General features: G+C 43.2%; 1 protein-coding gene across 4 annotated transcripts in view; it reads right to left on the reverse strand.

Annotated features, from left to right (window-relative positions):
- pcsk5b (proprotein convertase subtilisin/kexin type 5b) overlaps positions 1-20702 on the reverse strand; it is a 305406-nt gene that overhangs the window by 160083 nt on the left and 124621 nt on the right. For all 4 annotated transcript variants that reach the window (XM_061902184.1, XM_061902182.1, XM_061902180.1 and 1 more), the window contains exons 8-9: positions 14945-15157; positions 8023-8123 (exon numbers count right to left, since the gene is read on the reverse strand). In XM_061902184.1, coding sequence (XP_061758168.1) covers positions 8023-8123; positions 14945-15157 — 314 coding nt within the window. The remainder of the gene's footprint in view (positions 1-8022; positions 8124-14944; positions 15158-20702) is intronic.

Below are 20702 nucleotides of genomic sequence, written 5' to 3' on the forward strand. Positions count from 1 at the left end.
TTTACTTGTTAATTTACAGAATTCTGTCAACTTCCTAAGTTTTCATTTTATTGAACTGCGCACACAAGGGACGTTGAGGCAATATTCGGGCCACATAGGGGCCTGTGCGCGTTTACACTGGAGTCTGATTTAGATCACCTTATACTTGCAGTGTATAGAGTCAGCTGGAAATCCGATTTTGAAAAAATCCGATTTTGAAAAAATCCGATTTTGAAAAAATCCGATTTTGAAAAAATACGATTTTGAAAAAATACGATTTTGAAAAAATACGATTTGGACCACTTTGAAGTGAAGTGAAGTGAATTATATTTATATAGCGTTTTTTCTCTAGTGACTCAAAGCGCTTTACATAGTCAAACCCAATATCTCATTTTTACATTCAAACCAGTGTGGGTGGCACTGGGAGCAGGTGGGTAAAGTGTATTGCCCAAGGACACAACGGCAGTGACTAGGATGGCGGAAGCGGGGATCGAACCTGCAACCCTCAAGTTGCTGGCACGGCCGCTCTACAGTTTAGGTGAAATACATGAAGAATAAAGAGAAGTGGATAAGACAAAAGCAGTGTGCTGCCTTTGTTCAGTCGAGATGGGTAACGGGGCTGCAAGCTGAAACTATTAATTATTGCACTTTCCTAAAAATAAACCATGTGAACAAGAGATGTCCGATAATGGCTTTTTTGCCAATATTCGATATTCCTATATTGTCCAACTCTTAATTTCCGATATAAACCGATACCGATATATACAGTTGTGGAATTAACAAATTATTACGCCCAATTTTGTTGTGATTCCCAGCTGGATGCATTAAACAATTTAACAAAGTTTTCCAAAATAAATCAACTCAAGTTATGGAAAAAAAATGCCATCATGGCACTGCCATTTTTATTATTGAAGTCACAAAGTGCAATATTTTTTTTTAACAGGCCTCAAAACAGCAGCTTGGAATTTGGGACATGCTCTCCCTGAGAGAGCATGAGGAGGTTGAGGTAGCAGGGGTTGTATATTGTAGCGCCCAGGAAAAGTTAGTGCTGCGATGGATTCTGGGTATTTGTTCTGTTATGTTTATGTTGTGTTACGGTGCAGATGTTCTCCCGAAATGTGTTTGTCATTCTTTTTTGGTGTGGGTTCACAGTGTGGCGCATATTTGTAACAGTGTTAAAGTTGTTCATACGGCCACCCTCAGTGTGACCTGTATAGCTGTTCAATCAATCAATCAATGTTTATTTATATAGCCCCAAATCACAAATGTCTCAAAGGACTGCACAAATCATTACGACTACAACATCCTCGGAAGAACCAAGTATGACCAAGTATGCGTTGCATTCGCTCGTGTGTGTGAGAAGCCGTAGATATTATGTGACTGGGCCGGAATGCAAAGGCAGTGCCTTTAAGGCACGTCCCCAATATTTTTGTCTCGGTGGAAATCGGGAGAAATTCGGTAGAATGGTTGCCCAGGAAGATTTTCGGGAGGGGCACTGAAATTCGGGAGTCTCCCAGGAAAATCGGGAGAGTTGGAAAGTATGACTGGGAGACGCAACTGCTCTGTACTTTTACCTACGTCCGTGTACCACTCCATACAGCAGCGTTTTAAAAAGTCATAAATTTTACTTTTTGAAACAGATACCGATAATTTCCGATATTAAATTTTAAAGCATTTATCGGCAGTCCGATATTATCGACATCGCTAATGTGAACTGTTATAAGCCTATATATTTTGAAAGCCAGATATGTTTATGGTTTGCATTTTGTTCCCTTACTGTACCCAAAATGAACCGAGCTAGATACCAAACAGTGCTTTCGGTGTACTGTTACATCGTTAAAAGTTAGTACGAAGATTTAATGATCTTTGGAGTGATAAATCTGATGTTCTAAAAATGCTTAACTGTGCAGTTCTCCAATAATGAGTTACAACTACCTATCTTTTTGGATGATCCTTAAAAAATTTTTTTTAACTATAAGCTGTGAAAAGTGTTGAATTTTAGCACCAAAAATCATTAATGGGGGCGAAGGCTGGCACTGAGTAATGATGACCCCATAAATGTTTTATGGTCATTAATTAAAAGTGGAATGGCATCGTTATCTAGGTCACAACAGCCATCTCCTCATAAACACCCCAATACTAATTAATGGAGCAAGGCACCAACTGGCAGACGGAAGCACTGCTAGTAGGAGCAACAGCAGAGCAGAAGGTTTAATGTGGGTTCCTCTAGGAAGGAGTAATGATGATGGAGAAAAGCGAACAAGGCAGAAGGGGGAAAGATGCGTAAAAATATGAGGCGCCAACTGTCAGGTGATGCAAGACTAAACTGACTTTAAAATCAAAAGTACATTTCAAAACAATTTTTCTCTCCTTTTAAAATATTGGAAATGTAAACTGTTGCCATCATAACACCTGTATTAATTATGGCAGCAGGTAAGATTTATATTTTTTTCTTGAAAACATACCTAAACATTAGGGGTGTAACGGTACGTGTATTCATATTGAACCGTTTCGGTATGGGGTTTCGGTTCGGTACGGGGGTGTACCGAACAAGTTTCTAAGCTAAAGTCTTAACAAGCTGCTTTGCTTCTTCTGCCTCTGTCACAGCACCCAGCATTGTCCCATCCACACAACCATCTGATTGGTTACATATATAGCGGTAACAGCCAATCAGCAGTGCATATTCAGAGCGGTAACAACCAATCAGCAGTGCGTATTCAGAGCGCATGTTGTCAATGCTTCAGCATCAAGCAGATAGGTGTTTAGCAGGTGAGCATAAGGCAGCGTACGCTCCCCAAATGATAATGAACACCTTCCAGTCAACTACAGGTAACATCACTATGAGCCCGTTGACCTTCTAGAAAATTAAACTGCAGCTCAGCTCGCTCGCAGTTCTGGCTTGAGGTGAAGGCTAATTAGCTTTTAGCGTAATGTTAGCTCATTTTGCGGTGTGTGTTTTACGGACAAAAAAGCTTTGAATGGCAGGGTCCCTGCTATCACATGTTGATAAAAATATAACATTTACATAATAAAAATCAACTACAGGCTTTCCAAATGCTATGATAAATTAAGCATGATGAGTTGACTTGAAACTGTTTAATGTTGCACTTTGTATATGTAGAAGAAAATTTTTGTAATTTTATTTAATCTGAGCAACAATTTGAGGCAGTTTAATGTTGATTAATGTGGGCAGAATTATTACAGTGTTCCCAATGTTAAAAGGATAAAGCAATTGTTTAAAAATTTGGTAAATAAATAACCCAAAAATTTACATTTTGTAGTTTTCTTACTGTATCAAAAATTAACCGAACCGTGACCTCTAAACCGAGGTACGTACCGAACCAAACTGTTACACCCCTACTAAACCGATTTCCACCCAGACAACAATATTGGGGGCGTGCCTTAAAGGCACTGCCTTTAGCATCCTCTCTCACATGAAACTTTCACCCCTTAACAGCCGCATGCTGTCCAGGTGTCCGCTTTTCATCCATATAGATAGATAGATAGTACTTTATTGATTCCTTCAGGAGAGTTCCCTCAGGAAAGTTAAAATATAAACAGCGTGCCGGCCCAGTCACATAATAATGTATCATTGGACGGGTTTAACAATGGTCTTTACTCGAAGATGTCAAGATATGCTGACACGTTGTATGATCTTTTAACAGGTTTAATGATAACGTAAATTTCAAACACACACACAAATGAAATCAAGGCATACTTGGTCAACAGCCATACAGGTCACACTGAGGGTGGCCGTAAAAACAACTTTAACACCGTCACAAATTTGCGCCACACTGTGAACCCGCATCCGCACCGTAACACAACATAAACACAAGAGAACAAATACCCAGAACCCCTTGCAGCACTAACTTTTCCGGGAAGCTACACTAACATCTACGGCTTTTGGAGCTCAGTGCACAACTGCAAACACAAGAAGGAGACGAAGCAGAAGAACGAAGAAGAGACATGGCGACGACAAGTAAGAAGAAGAAATATGCTTGCAAGTTCCAAAATAATTGGAAAAAAGAATTTCATTTCATCCAGGACAGCTTGAAGGGGAAGAGGTATGCTGCCAGCACTTCAACCCACCCCATCTCCCGAATTTCGAGATCTTGAGGTTGGCAAGTATGGTCGGGCACTAGCTGTCTTTTCCTCTGGGTTGAAAATTCCTTTCATCAATCCACAAAGCTTTATGAATGAACTCCGAGAAAGTTTTGTCTCAATGATTCTCTTTCCAAAAATTCTTTTAAAAACTCTGTTTCTTTGCTTCGAACCTGCATCCACGCAAATACGTGGATGCAGTAGTAGCATCACGTTCATAGCGCAATTTAAGATTGTTTTCTTGATGCGGTCTACTATTTAAATTCAGTATAGCCATTAGAGACATAATATTTGTAATCTGTGCCAATGGTACAGCGGACATCAGCTACAACAGAGCTAAACTGTTGGGACTTTAGCCACTGATGCCCAGTGTTACGTCATAGGTCAACCGGGAAAGCTGACAAGGGTGTGATGAAAAAATTAAGCACATCCTGGAATAGAAACAGACTGAGATGAGTAATGAGCTTTGATGCTCGCATTGCAATCAAATCATCTCCAAGCTCAACAAGCAACATTGCCTCAAGGCCTTCCTGCTTACGGGGTAGCACACAAAGACCTTAGGAGCACTTTATAAGCACGTTAAGACAGGGGAGAAAGCCACACAACAGTCGCTTCAGAGAAGTCTGGTTGACGTAAACTTGTTCATCAGATACCAGCTGATACCATCAGAATTTGTCTAAACTGTTTCCTTCTTTGATGCTTCCCTCATGCTGCCTGCATGTGCATGCAAGTTCACCCGCATGGGTTTTTGAAGGAAAGAAGAAGAAATGGCAGGCGAGCAAGAGGCAGTGTGTGTAATAATCTTGTTGAGGAAACAGGCTTATGTGCGCAGCCCTGCCAGGAAAACCCAGAATATTTTCAACCGCCGGGATTTGAGGCGGATTATCTGGGTTAAACGATGCGACCTGGGTTAACTCAGCAGCTAATCATGTGATTCGTCGTCTGACACTGTACTCGGTTCACTAAGTATCGATAAAAAACTATATCCGACTCTGGCATTAAAATACAATGCTTTCAATCTAAAGTTCGATGACAGTAAGTCCTTTTTGTAGATTGACTTATTGATTGAAAGTTGTATTAGTAGATTGCACAGTACAGTACTTATCCGGTACAATCGACCACTAAATGATAACACCCGAATAAGTTTTTCAACTTGTTTAAGTCGGGGTCCACGTTAATCAATTCCATCCATTCATCTTCTTCCGCTTATCTGACAGCAGCCCGAGCAGGGAAGCCCAGACCCCCCTCTCCCCAACCACTTCGCCCAGCTCCACCTGGAGGATCCCGAGGCGTTGACAAGCCAGCTGGGAGACATAGTCTTCCCAACGTGTCCTGGGTCTTCCCCGTGGTCTCCAACCGGTCGGCCGTGCCCGAAAAACCTCCCTAGGGAGGAGTTCGGGTGGCATCCTAACCAGATTCCCGAACCAACTCATCTGGCTCCTCTCGATGAGGAGGAGCAGCGACTTTAGTTTGAGCTCCTGCCGGATGGCAGAGCTTCTCACCCTATATCTAAGGGAGAGCCCCGCCACCCGGCGGAGGAAGCTCATTTCGGCCGGTTGTACCCGTAATCTTGTCCTTTCAGTCATAACCCAAAGCTCATGACCATAGGTGAGGAAGGGAACGTAGATCGATCGGTAAATTGAGAGCTTTGCCTTCCGGCTCAGCTCCTTCTTCACCACAACGGATCAATACAGCGTCCGCAATACTGAAGACGCCGCACCGATCCGCCTTTCGATCTCACCATCGACTCTTCCCTCACTCGTGAACAAGACTCCGAGGTACTTGAACTCCTCCTCTTGGGGCAAGTTAATCACTTCATGGTACAAATATATACTATCAGCATAATGCTGTCATCACACAAGTTAATCAACAGAATATATACATGTAATTATTTACAATCCAGGGGCTGGAATGTGGAGGGGGTTTTAGGTTTGGTTGATATCAGCACTTTAGTCATCAACAATTAAATCATCAGAGAAATGGACATTGAAACAGTGTAGGTCTGACTTGGTAGGATATGTACAGCAAGTAGTGAACATAGTGAGCTCAGAAAGCATAAGAACAAGTATATACATTTGATTATTTACAATCCGGGGAGGGGATGGTGTTAGTCTAGGGTTGTAGCTGCCTGGAGGTGTTCTTTTAGTGCGGTTTTGAAGGAGGGTAGCGATGCCCTTTATTTTACATCTTTTGGGAGTGGATTCCATATTGATTTGGCATAGAAAGAGAATGAGTTAAGACCTTTGTTGGATCAGAATCTGGGTTTATTGTAGTTTGTGGAGCTTCCCCTGGTGTTGTGGTTATGGCGGTCATTTATGTTATGCAAGTAGTTTGACATGTACTTTGGTATCAGGGAGGTGTAGCAGATTATAGAGACTAAGCTCAGTGCGAGTTGATTTACTCTGTCTTCCACCCTGAGCCAGCCCTCTTTGGAGAAGTGGGTAGGAGTGAGGTGTGATCTGGGGTGGAGGCATACTTGCCAACTCTCCCGATTTTTCCGGGAGACTCCCGAATTTCAGTGCCCCTCCCGAAAATCTCCCAGGGCAACCATTCTCCCGAATTTCTCCCGGGCAACAATATTGGGGGCGCGCCTTAAAGGCACTGACTTTAGCGTCCTCTACAACCTGAAAAGGAGACTATTATATATGTCTCCTTTATCCATAGGTTTATCTATAACCCATAAAGTAGGCAGGCACGGAGCTATTTCTTAGCGTGTGAAGTGAAGTGAATTATATTTATATAGCGATTTTTCTCTGGTGACTCAAAGCGCTTTACATAGTGAGACCCAATATCTAAGTTACATTTAAACCAGTGTGTGGGTGGCACTGGGAGCAGGTGGGTAAAATGTCTTGCCCAAGGACACAACGGCAGTGACTAGGATGGTGGAAGCGGGGATCGAACCTGCAACCCTCAGGTTGCTGGCATGGCAACTCTACCAAACGAACTATACCGCCCGTGTGTTTATTATGCTCATGTGTGTTTGTTCCAGTCGTCACGTCCGCTTTTCCGCCATACAAAATGCGTGTCGGCCATGCCATATAAAATAGGCTGTTTTTACAGACACACATGATGAATGTATAGCATACTGGGTCAACAGCTCACCCTCACACTGAGGGTGGCCGTATAAACAACTTTAATACTGTTAAAAATATGCACCACACTGTGAACCCTCAACAAACAAGAATGACAAACACATTTCGGGAGAACATCCGCACCGTGACACAACAGAACAAATACCCAGAACCCCTTGCGGCACTAACTCTTCCGGGACGCTACAATATAGACCCCCTGCTACCACCAAACCCTGCCTCACATCTCCCGAATTCGGAGGTCTCAAGGTTGGCAAGTATGGGTGGAGGTCTAGAAGTAACCTGACTAACTTGTTCTGGGACGTTTGGAGTCTAGATTGTAGAGTTTTGGAGGTGCTGGGGTCCCAGGACACAAAGTGACACAAGCAACAAAATACTTCAGTAGTAACTAATAACTTTTAAAACTGGACTGAACAGCACCAGTTTACTTGAAAAAGATCGAGATCGTCAGAGGAAGCAATATCATATCACTATCACGGGACACTGTTGGATACAGGCATGGAGAAACACTACTCATTAGATAGACAGACAGATAGACAGATAGATAAATAGATAGATAGATAGATAGATAGATAGATAGATAGATAGATAGATAGATAGATAGATAGATAGATAGATAGATAGATAGATAGATAGATAGATAGATAGATAGATAGATAGATAGATAGATAGATAGATAGTACTTTTTTGATTCCTTCAGGAGAGTTCCCTCAGGAAAATTAAATCATTAACATTAGCGGTGTGTTCCCAGAATGGTGACTGACACAAAATATTAGAATATGAGACTTAAGTGTCTGACTCCCCGTTCCGACATAGAAAGGGCTGAAGAGAAGGGATGAATGGGAGATCTTACTTTGCTTCCAGAGCCAGGGCGACGATGGCTGCGGCCATGGGGGCCGAGGCCGACGTGCCAGTGTGACTGTCGGTGCACCGATGCCTCAGGTCTGTCGTGATCTGCACAGTCGGAGAGAGGGAGGTCAGTCAGTCACGGCGAGCAAGATGAGTAGGTAGAAAAAGTAGGGATAAACAACACTATTGTTACGGCAGGCAGGGACTGAAACTGGGTTGTGACTTTTTCCTAGCCCTGATGTGGGATCAGAACCGAGGATGACGCTGTGGCTTGTGCAGCCCTTTGGAGACACTTGTGATGTAGGGTTATATAAATAAACATTGATTGATTGATTAATTGATTGAAACAAAGAGGATCAGGAGGATTTAGACTAGACCTGGGCATTCTGCGGCCTGAGGGCAATCATAAATTGCACAATACATTTTAAAAATATCTACGTCGAGCGTGCAATACAACGGTGCTGCTTTTGTTTTGAAAAGCATTATTTGTATTACTTCCGTGCGGACGTAAACAGCGGCAATTACAAATTACATAATACATTTTAAAAAACATCTACTGTATGTCGTGCGTGCAATACAAGTGTGCTGCTTTTATTTTAAAAAGTGTTATTCATGGATGTATGTCCGTGTGTAACCTGTGAGTGAAGGTGCACATTGACAACTTCTGACAAGTGATGTCCGGTTACCACCGAGATGTCAGCTCACGCTAAAAAAAAGAAAAGTTGATGACGAATGCCGTGTTTTCAACAAGACACGGACTGCCAAGTATTTCTTTACAGAAAGTAAAGGTAAAGCCGTGTGCTTAATTTGTGGTACACAGGTTGCTATGTTTGAAGAATATAATTTGAATCGCCACTACACGACGAAGCACGAGGAAAAATACCGGTATCTGTCTGGTGTAGAGCGCGCAAGGGAGGCTGATGCGTTGATGGTAAAACTGCAAACCCAACAAGGATTTTTTCCAAATTTCAGACCCCCAGATATGCAGCCGTCAGGACAATATTCGTCATTTCTCACAAAATCGCCAGAACTCACGTAGAGTTTATTAAGGAGTGCTTATTAGACTCTGTTGCGCTGATGTACCCGGAGAAGAAGGGCGCATTTGACAACGTGTCAATCTCCCGACGCACTGTAACGAGGAGGGCTGAGACCATCGCTGGAAACTTGGAGCTTCAACTGAAGAATAGAACGGCCGACTTTGACTGTTTTTCGCCGGCTTTGGATGAGAGCTGCGATGTACGTGACACCGCCCAGCTGCTCATTTTCTTAAGTGGGATAACTGCGGACTTTCAAATCACGGAATAGCTGGCAGCCATGCTGTCAATTAAAGGGACAACCACAGGTAATGACTTGTTCACAGAGGTAAATCTGTGTCTGGACATGTTAGGACTGAAATTGGACAAGCAGGCGGGTGTGACAACAGATGGTTGTCCAAATCTGACGGGGAAAAATGTTGAGACTTTTAAAGAGGATGCAGGATAAAGTGACAGAAATTTTTGCATTGTATTATACATCAGGAAGTGTTGTGTAAGATAGTGTTAAAATCATAAAACCATCAAAAGCCATCTGCTTTTGTATAAAGTTAAGTTACGTAGGTTAAATGAAATTATTATTTTTATCTTACGGTAAATCAAAAATAATATTTAGCAAAATTTAATTGGATCGGTTCGCAGCAGAGTGTGAAGCGACTGGGATGAGAATCAGCACCTCCAAGTCCGAGTCCATGGTTCTCGCCCGGAAAAGGGTGGAGTGCCATCTACGGGTTGGGGGGGGCCCTTCCCAGAGTGGAGGAGTTAAAGTACCTCGGAGTCTTGTTCACGAGTGAGGGAAGAGTGGATCGTGAGATCGAAAGGCGGATCTGTGTGGCGTCTTCAGTAATGCGGACGCTGTATCGATCCGCTGTGGTGAAGAAGAAGCTAAGCCGGAAGGCAAAGCTCTCTATTTACCAGTCGATCTACGTTCCCATCCTCACCTATGGTCATGAGCTTTGGGTCATGACCGAAAGAACAAGATCACGGGTACAAGCGGCCGAAATGAGTATCCTCCGCCGGGTGGCGGGGCTCTCCCTTAGAGATAGGGTGAGAAGCTGTGTCATCTGGGAGGAACTCAAAGTAAAGCCGCTGCTCCTCCACATCGAGAAGAGCCAGATGAGGTGGTTCGGGCATCTGGTCAGGATGACACCCGAACGCCTCTTTAGGGTGGTGTTTTGGGCACGTCCGACTGGTAGGAGGCCACGGGGAAGACCCAGGACACATTGGGAAGACCATGTCTCCCGGCTGGGCTGGGAATGCCTCAGGGTACCCTGGGAAGAGCTGGACTAAGTGGCTGGGGAGAGGAGCGTCTGGGTTTCCCTGCTTAGGCTGCTGCTCCCGCGACCCGAGATCGGATAGGCGGAAGAAGATGGAAGGATGGAAAATTTATTGGAATATTGTCGATGTGGCCCTCCAGCATTGCTCGAGTTGCTAATGCGGCCCCCGGTAAAAATAAATTGCCCACCCCTGATTTAGACACACCTGAATATCACATTTAAGCTTTGATAGACTCTTGACAAATAAAAACACATTCTGTCTTCCTAAGACTTCAAGAATTCAAGTCAACACCAGCAGAAAAAACAAATCCTAAAAAAAAAAAATGAACTTGTTTATTGAATGAATAAATGTTTTGGTTAAGTCTTTTGGACTTTGAGAGCGTGGCAGTCACTGAGCCAAGAAAAGTTTGGTCAGCTCCTTCTCTGAGCCCGTATCAAAAGGACCTTCACTCGACTGAAAAGTTTGAGGGATTATCCCAGCACAAACACGCTGGTGAGGGATGGAAGCGGGCCGGTAACACGGAGGGGAGGGAATGTGTTCATGTAGATTAGGCCGACACGCAAAAAAAAAGATCTGCGCTCTTTAATTTGTATGAAGCGTCGGTAGCGTCGGTCCGGGGAATGTCGCGAGGCGGCGCCAGACAAGGTAGCTAACATTGGCTAACTGGCACTTTTTCATCTCGGTGGACCGTGGGCCGTGGCCGTAAAATGCTTGAACGAGGTCAAGCTTGGTCTGGCATATGGAGTGCAAAATACAGTTTTGCAGTAATGTTGGAGCTCCAAATCCCAAATGCATGGGGTTGAAGACACATGACTTCACTTAAGGTGTTTTCACATTTACAGTCGTCCCTCGCCATCCATCCATCCATTTACTACCGCTTGTCCCGCTAGGGGTCACGGTTGTTACCTGTTACCTGTTGACACCCATGCTGTAGTTTGGGGATCCCTGCTACAGAGGGTTGGGCGGATCAATTAAAAATATTGACAGTAACAATATAAGTATAATGCCGTTTCTGAATTAAAAATGTTACTACTTCAACATTTCTCGACCGATTTGAAAAATTTCAACACCAACTCATTCAGAAGATTACATTTTTTTAAATTACAAAAAAAATCCCTCTTTTACCAAGATTCCAAATTTTTCATTGAAATGAATGGGACATTTTTCCAAGTTGCACAATTCCCACATTTTTCATCCAATTCAGTGGCCTAGTGGTTAGAGCAAGGATGCCCATTACGTCGCTCGCGAGCTACCGGCCGATCGTGGATGGTGTGTCAGGCGATCGCAAACCAAGCATTAAAAAAATAAACCTAAAAATTTGTGATCATCAATCTTTACTATGACGTCACTTTGGTCACTTGATTGATATTCACGGCACGGCTTCGGAGATGACGCTAGCTGCTGCCAGATCATTATTAAGAAAACATGACCGAGAGGAGGGCGAGAAACACTTTTTATTTCAACACTCTCGCGCCGTACCTGCTGTCAAAACCCTTAAGACAGACTGCACAGTTGCTGTCTTCACAATAAAAGTCCTGCTTCATCCTGCCTGCGCTAACAAAATAAGAGTCTCAGAAAGCTAGCGTGCACAAGTTAGCAAGCTACGGAGTTGGCCGTTAATGTATTTCTTGCAAAATGTATAAAAACGAGTATGGAAACTGGAAAAATAAGACGCCAAAAACTAACCACTTTCATGTGGTACTGGACAGAGAGGAGGACTTTTTTCTCCTCCATTCGAAAATGTGGACGTTAACAGCAATACGGTCTGATCCCAATCAATGCAAGTCATCAGAATTAGGTAATACACCAACTTATATTCTTGTCTTCATGAAAAAAAAGAAATCTATATGTGTTAAACATGCTTGTGTTATCATTAATCGCCTTTAACGGGTTAACCAAAACGTCTCTTACATAAATAATTAAATATAAATTATATATATGAATGAGGTAGATTCCTTTGACTCGGTCAATTGAAAAGTAGCTCACCTGCAGAAAAAGTGTGGGCACGCCTGGGTTAGAGTGTCCGCCCTGAGCTCAGCAGGTTGTGAGTTCAAACCCCGGTCAAGTCATTCCAAAAACTATAAAAATGGGACCCGTTGCCTCCTTGCTTCTCACTCAGCATCAAGGGTTGGAATTGGGGGTTAAATCACCAAAAATGATTGCTGGGCGCGGCCACCGCTGCAGCTCACTGCTCCTCCCACCTCCCAGGGTGTGATTGAGGGTGATGGGTCAAATGCAGATAATAATTTCGCCACACCTAGTGTGTGTGTGTGACAATCATAGGTACTCTAACTTAACTTAACTGTTCAAACCATTCCAACATCAACACATTCCACTAATCCTGGACATTCAAACAGACACTTACCCAAGTTCAAAACCAAATTCCGGTTTTCCTGGAAATTCAAACTCTTTGACATTCAAACCATTCCTACATCCAAACTATTCTTACACCCATACTGCAATCTGTTAGCATTTCAGTTCAACCTTAGCATTGGAGCATTCACACGCAATTCCTTCAGGAATCGCTACATCTAGTTCAGGGGTCGGCAACCTTTACCACACAAAGAGCCATTTTGACCCGTTTCACAAAATAAAGAAAACAATGGGAGACACAAAACTCTTTTGAAATTTAAAATGAATTAAATTATGAATAAATGATAAACTGGTTGTACTTGTATAGCGCTTTTCTACCTTCAAGGTACTCAAAGTGCTTTGCCCTACTTCCACATTCACCCATTCACACACACATTCACACACTGATGGAGGGAGCTGCCATGCAAGGCGCTAACCAGCACACATCAGGAGCAAGGGTGAAGTGTCTTGCTCAGGACACAACGGATGTGACGAGGTGGACCCTCGGGTTACACACGGCCACTCTCCCACTGCGCCACGCAGCGTACAAAGATTTTTTTGCTTTGAGCTATGTATAAACCAGGGGTCTCAGTCACGCGGCCTGCACCTTTATATGAAAATTTAATATTAGTGCGACCCACCAGTTAATGCCAACCATCCCAATTTTTCAGGGAGACTCCATAATTTCAGAGCAACAATTCTCTAGTATATTTGCAGATTTTCACCCTAACAACAATTATACTAGCGTGGTATGATGACAAAGCGTTTGACGCCCTCTATAACCGTAACAATCAGCTTGCCAGCCCATTGTAATGTTGTATATGGCTTCTGCGGACACACGAAAGGTACTGCAAGGCATACTTGTTCAAAAGCCATACAGGTCACACTGAGGGTGTGACCTGTATGACAACTTTAACACAGTTACTAATATGCGCCACACTGTGAACCCACACCAAACAAGAATGACAAACAGATTTTGGGAGAACATTCGCACTTTAACACAACATAAACACAACAGAAAAAATACCCAGAAACCCATGCATTCCTAACTCTTCCGGGCTACATTATACACTACCGCTACCACCAAACCCCGCCCACCTCAACTGACGCACGGAGGGAGGGGTGTATAATGTAGCCCGGAAAAGTTAGGGATGCATGGGATTCTGGGTATTTGTTCTGTTGTGTTTATGTTGTGTTAAAGTGCGGAGGTTTTTATACGCCAGCGCTCAGTGCGAAATTAATTTGGTCCTGTAATTGGCTGACCAAATGTTTGCTGTGGGTTCTCAGTGTGGCGCATATCAGTAAGAGTGTTAAAGTTGTTTATATCCCAACTCTCACTATAACCTGTATGGCTGGTGAACAACTATGCCTTGCAGTCACATACGCGTTAAGACGGCAGCCGCATACTACATGTGACCGGCCGGCACTCATAGTATGGTATGAAAGAGGATGAGACAACATGTTTTAGAGGACGTTAAAGGCTTTGTCATCACAGCAGGCCCTCAAAATTGTTGTCTGTTGGTGAAAATCTGAGAATAAAATCCTTGGGAGATTGCTAGGAGAGTCACTGAAATCCAGAAACCTCCCGGAAAATTCAAGGGGGTCGGCAAGCATGCGGTTGAGCCACATCAGAGTGATCGAAGAGCCGCGGGTTGCCGACCCCTGATCTGGTTCCATGTATGCGAGCTACACCAAAAACATCACAGTAAAAAAAAAATCACAATATGACAACAATATCTTACCAATGATAAGTACGCAATAATAATGGATACTTTCTATCACTACAATTCTCTAACAGCTGTACATCTTAAAATAAAGTTAGAATACCAAAGATTGTCACACACACACATTAGGTGTGGTGAAATTTGTCCTCTGCATTTGACCCATCCCCTTGTTCACCCCCTGGGAGGTGAGGGGAGCAGTGAGCAGCAGCGGTGGCCACGCCTGGGAATCATTTTGGCGATGTAACCCTTAATTCCAACCCTTGATGCTGAGTGCCAAGCAGGGAGGTATTGGGTCCCATTTTTATAATCTTTGTTTGAAATCACGACCTACCGATCTCAGGGCGGATACTCTAACCACCAGGCCACTTGCAAACTATCCGTTCCGTTTGAGCTTTTTGTTTGCTAACCGTTTTGTTTGCTAAACGTTGCTGTTAAAAATGCTGGTACTGTAGCAGACGGAGCTGTGTGTTTGTGTTCACCTCTACTCCCCATACCAAATATGTGTGAAAAAACACTAGAGTCAGACCGAAACTCTTCTTACAATCTTTCGGTCGTAATTCTCGCCGCTGCTGTAGGTAGTAGTCAGGGTGGACGAGCACTCCTCCAGGTACCAGGGCTTGCGTCCGCTCTCCGCCGTGCTGGAGATAGAGATGGTGTAGATGGAGTTGGTGTAGCCGTCGCAAGAGCAGTGGTCCTGGCTTCGGCCGCCGTTGCCGGAAGCCCACACAAAGATGGAGCCCCGCCCCTTCCTTCCCTGGCAGGAAACAAAAGACAAGCAGCAGGTTTGTGTGTGCACTTGCGCTCGTCAGACTTTGTTTTGACACCACTCAACAGCAGAGAGGAAGACAAGGAAGGATCAATAGCGATGAAAGGGAAAGATCAAAACCGTCGTCTGCAGGGCTTGGCAGCATATTCGGGAGGAGGCACAAAAGATGGAATTTTCCCTTTGAAAAGACTCCGTGTGCCGTGTTGTATTGATGGTGCATTTTACATCTCCCGACAGCAGACATCTCGAACAAACAATGACAAGTTAACTTTTACAAATAAAACATGAATGTTTCCTTTGATAGCACATGTTTTTGAATCCCCTTTGGTGGACAACACTGCCTGTAAAGTTTTTAAGAGACAAAAACATTGGATAACATTTCAAGAATTGCAGTGTTTCCTCAAAGTGATTTATTTTTAATGATGATTTAAAGTCAAAGTTAAAGTTAAAGTACAAACCCCGTTTCCATATGTATTTGGGAAATTGTGTTAATGTAAAAATAAACAGAATACAATGATTTGCAAATCCTTTTCAATCCATATTCAAATGAATGCACTACAAAGACGAGATATTTGATGTTCAAACTCATAAACTTTGGGGTTTTTTTGCAAATAATAATAAACTTTGAATTTCATGGATGCAACACGTGCCAAAGTAGTTGGGAAAGGGCATGTTCACCACTGTGTTACATCACCTTTTCTTTTAACACTCAATAAACGTTTGGGAACTGGGGAAACTAATTGTTGAAGCTTTGAAAGTGGAATTCTTTCCCATTCTTGTTTTATGTAGAGCTTCAGTCGTTCAACAGTCTAGGGTCTCCGCTGTCGTATTTTATGCTTCATAATGCACCACACATTTTCGATGGGAGACATGTCTGGACTGCAGGCGGGCCAGCAAAGTACCCGCACTCTTTTTTTGCGAAGCCACACTGTTGTAACACGTGCTGAATGTGGCTTGGCATTGTCTTGCTGAAATAAGCAGGGGCGTCCAAGAAAAAGACGGCGCCTAGATGGCAGCATATGTTGTTCCAAAACCTGTATGTACCTTTCAGCATTAATGGTGCTTTCACAGATGTGTAAGTTAACCATGCCTTGGGCACTAATGCACCCCCATATCATCACAGATGCTGGCTTTTGAACTTTGCGTAGATAACAGTCTGGATGGTTCGCTTCCCCTTTGGTCCGGATGACACAATGTCGAATATTTCCAAAAACAATTTGAAATGTGGACTCGTCAGACCACAGAACACTTTTCCACTTTGAATCAGTCCATCTTAGATGATCTCGGGCCCAGAGAAGCCGGCGGCGTTTCTGGATGTTGTTGATAAATGGCTTTCGCTTTGCATAGTAGAGCTTTAACTTGCACTTACAGATATAGCGACGAATTGTAGTTAGTGACAGTGGTTTTCTGAAGTGTTCCTGAGCCCATATGGTGATATCCTTTAAAGATTGATGTCGGTTTTTGATACTGTGCCATCTGAGGGATCGAAGGTCATGGTCATTCCATGTTGGTTTCCGGCCATGCCGCTTACGTGAAGTGATTTCTCCAGATTCTCTGAACCTTTTGATGATATTATGGACCACAGATGTTGAAATCCCTAAATTTCTTGCAATTCCACTTTGAGAAACGTTGTTCTTAAACTGTTTGACTATTTACTCACGCAGTTGTGGACAAAGGGGTGTACCTCGCCCCATCCTTTCTTATGAAAGACTGAGCATTTTTTGGGAAGCTGTTTTTTAATAGCGTGCTTGCTAGACCTGCTAACTAGCACGGGACTACTTCGGCGGCTACATCCAGCGGCCTGTGAAGCAGGGGAGTATAGTAGCAGCGGGGGCCGTCTACGGAGCAGACGCCAGCGGTGTGATCGGAAACGCGGATGCCGAGCGGGGCTAAAAACAAAGCAGAAGGCTAATCCCCACAGAACCCCACTTCCCTCCATCCTGAAGCCGGAATTAAATAGAAGATGCGAGACTACTGGTCTGGGTAAGGAGTCAGTTAAATTAGAACAAGTTTTTTCTGCTTTGATTGTTTCAGAGTTGGACATGTGTTCTACTGAGTTGGCAAACTATGATGCGTGCAGTTTATCAAAGCAACAAACAAACAATCGGAACATGCGTTCTACTGAGTTGGCAAACTATGATGTGTGCAGTTTATCAAAGCAACAAACAAACAATCGGAAAATTCCCGTCGTATCAATTCCTAGATATGGTCGTAATTATACTAAATGCACTGGGCATAATAAACACAACATTATTGATATTGCTACTATGGATAATTTGATCAAAAATTCCCTAAAACAGCCCACTACCTATAATATAGGTTTTTTAAACATAAGATCATTGTCTCCCAAAACGTTGTTAGTTAATGATATCATTAGAGACAACAATCTTAACGTCATCGGTCTCAGCGAAACCTGGCTTAAACCAAACAACTTTTTTGCGCTAAATGAGGCATGTCCTCCTAACTTTACACATTCGCATATTGCCTGTCCCCTTAAAAGGGTGGGGGGGTCGCACTAATATACAACAAAAACTTTAACCTTAGTCCTAACATAAATAATACATATAAATTGTTTGAGGTGCTTACTATGAGGGCTGTCACACTGCTGCCTCTACAACTGGCTGTTATCTACCGCCCCCCAGGGCCCTATTCGGACTTTATCAATGAATTCTCAGAGTTCATTGCTGATCTAGTGACGCACGCCGATAATATAATCATAATGAGGGACTTTAATATCCATATGAATACCCCATCGGACCCACAGTGCGTAGCGCTCCAGACTATAATTGATAGCTGTGGTCTTACACAAATAATAAATGAACCCACGCATCGCAACGGTAATACGATAGACTTAGTGCTTGTCAGGGGTATCACCGTTTCCAAAGTTACGATACTCCTGTATACTAAAGTATTGTCCGATCATTAGCTTATAAAATTCGAGGTTCAGACGCATGTTCGTCAAACTAATAATAATAATAATAACTGTTATAGCAGCCGCAACATTAATACGGCCACAACGACAACTCTTGCTGACCTACTGCCCTCGGTAATGGCACCATTCCCAAAATATGTGGGCTCTATTGATAACCTCACTAACAACTTTAACGACGCCCTGCGCGAAACCATTGATAACATAGCACCGCTAAAGTTAAAAAAGGCTCCAAAAAAGCGTACCCCGTGGTTTACAGAAGAAACTAGAGCTCAGAAATGATTATGTAGAAAGCTGGAACGCAAATGGCGCACGACTAAACTTGAGGTGCACCATCAAGCATGGAGTGATAGTTTAATAACTTATAAACGCATGCTTACCTTAGCTAAAGCTAAATATTACTCAAATCTCATCCACCGTAATAAAAACGATCCTAAATTTTTGTTTAGTACGGTAGCATCGCTAACCCAACAAGGGACCCCTTCGAGTAGCTCCACCCACTCATCTGATGACTTTATGCAATTCTTTAATAAGAAAATTTAAATCATTAGAAAGGAGATTAAAGACAATGCGTCCCAGCTACAACTGGGTTCTATTAACACTGACACGATTGTATATACGGTGGATACTGCCCTCCAAAATAGTTTCTCTCGTTTTGAGGAAATAACATTAGAGGAATTGTTACAACGAGTAAATGGAATAAAACAAACAACGTGTTTACTTGACCATCTTCCTGGGAAACTTATCAAGGAGCTATTTGTATTATTAGGTCCATCATTGCTAAATATTATAAACGTATCACTTTCCTCGGGCACTGTTCCCCTAGCATTCAAAAAAGCGGTTATTCATCCTCTTCTTAAAAGACCTATCCTCGATCCTGACCTCATGGTAAACTACCGACCGGTGTCTCACCTTCCCTTTATTTCAAAAATCCTCTAAAAAATTGTTGCGGAGCTGTTAAATGAACACTTAGCGTCTAACAATCTATGTGAAACCTTTCAATCCGGTTTCAGGGCAAATCACTCCACGGAGACAGCCCTCGCAAAAATGACTAATGATCTATTGCTAACGATGGATTCTGATGCGTCATCTATGTTGCTGCTCCTCGATCTTAGTGCTGCTTTCGATACCGTCGATTATAATATTTTATTAAAACGTATCAAAACACGAATTGGTATGTCAGACTTAGCCCTGTCTTGGTTTAACTCTTATCTTACTGATAGGATGCAGTGCGTCTCCCATAACAATGTGACCTCGAACTACGTTAAGGTAACGTGTGGAGTTCCCCAGGGTTCGGTCCTTGGCCCTGCACTCTTCAGCATCTACAAGCTGCCGCTAGGGGACATCATACGCAAATACGGTGTTAGCTTTCACTGTTATGCTGATGACACCCAACTCTACATGCCCCTAAAGCTGACCAACACGCCGGATCGTAGTCAGCTGGAGGCGTGTCTTAATGAAATTAAACAATGGATGTCCGCTAACTTTTTGCAACTCAACGCCAAAACAACGGAAATGCTGATTATCGGTCCTGCCAGACACCGACCTTTATTTAATAATATAACTCTAACATTTGACAACCAAACAACGGTAAAGAATCTGGGCATTATCTTCGACCCAACTCTCTCCTTTGAGTCACACATTAAAAGCGTTACTAAAACGGCCTTCTTTCATCTCTGTAATATCGTAAAAATTCGCTCCATTCTGTCGACTAAAGACGCTGAGATCATTATCCATGCATTTGTTACGTCTCGCTTCGATTACTGTAACGTATTATTTTCGGGTCTCCCCATGTCTAGCATTAAAAGATTACAGTTGGTACAAAATGCGGCTGCTAGACTTTTGACCAGAACAAGAAAGTTTGATCATATTACGCCTATACTGGCTCACATGCACTGGCTTCCTGTGCACTTAAGATGTGACTTTAAGGTTTTACTACTTACGTATAAAATACTACACGGTCTAGCTACCATCCTATCTTGCCGATTGTATTGTACCATATGTCCCGGGAAGAAATCTGCGTTCAAAAGACTCCGGCTTATTAGTGATTCCCAAAGCCCAAAAAAAGTCTGCGGGCTATAGAGCGTTTTCCGTTCGGGCTCCAGTACTCTGGAATGCCCTCCCGGTAACAGTTCGAGATGCAACCTCAGTAGAAGCATTTAAGTCTCACCTTAAAACTCATTTGTATACTCTAGCCTTTAAATAGACTCCCTTTTTAGACCAGTTGATCTGCCGTTTCTTTTCTTTTTCTTCTATGTCCCACTCTCCTTTGTGGAGGGGGTCCGGTCCAATCCGGTGGCCATGTACTGCTTGCCTGTGTATCGGCTGGGGACATCTCTGCGCTGCTGATCCGCCTCCGCTTGGGATGTTTTCCTGCTGGCTCCGCTGTGAACGGGACTCTCGCTGCTGTGTTGGATCCGCTTTGGACTGGACTCTCGCGACTGTGTTGGATCCATTATGGATTTAACTTTCACAGTATCATGGTAGACCCGCTCGACATCCATTGCTTTCGTCCTCTCCAAGGTTCTCATAGTCATCATTGTCACCGACGTCCCGCTGGGTGTGAGTTTTCCTTGCCCTTATGTGGGCCTACCGAGGATGTCG

This window comes from Nerophis ophidion, linkage group LG01 (assembly GCF_033978795.1).
Source record: "Nerophis ophidion isolate RoL-2023_Sa linkage group LG01, RoL_Noph_v1.0, whole genome shotgun sequence".
Taxonomy (NCBI): Eukaryota; Metazoa; Chordata; class Actinopteri; order Syngnathiformes; family Syngnathidae; genus Nerophis; species Nerophis ophidion.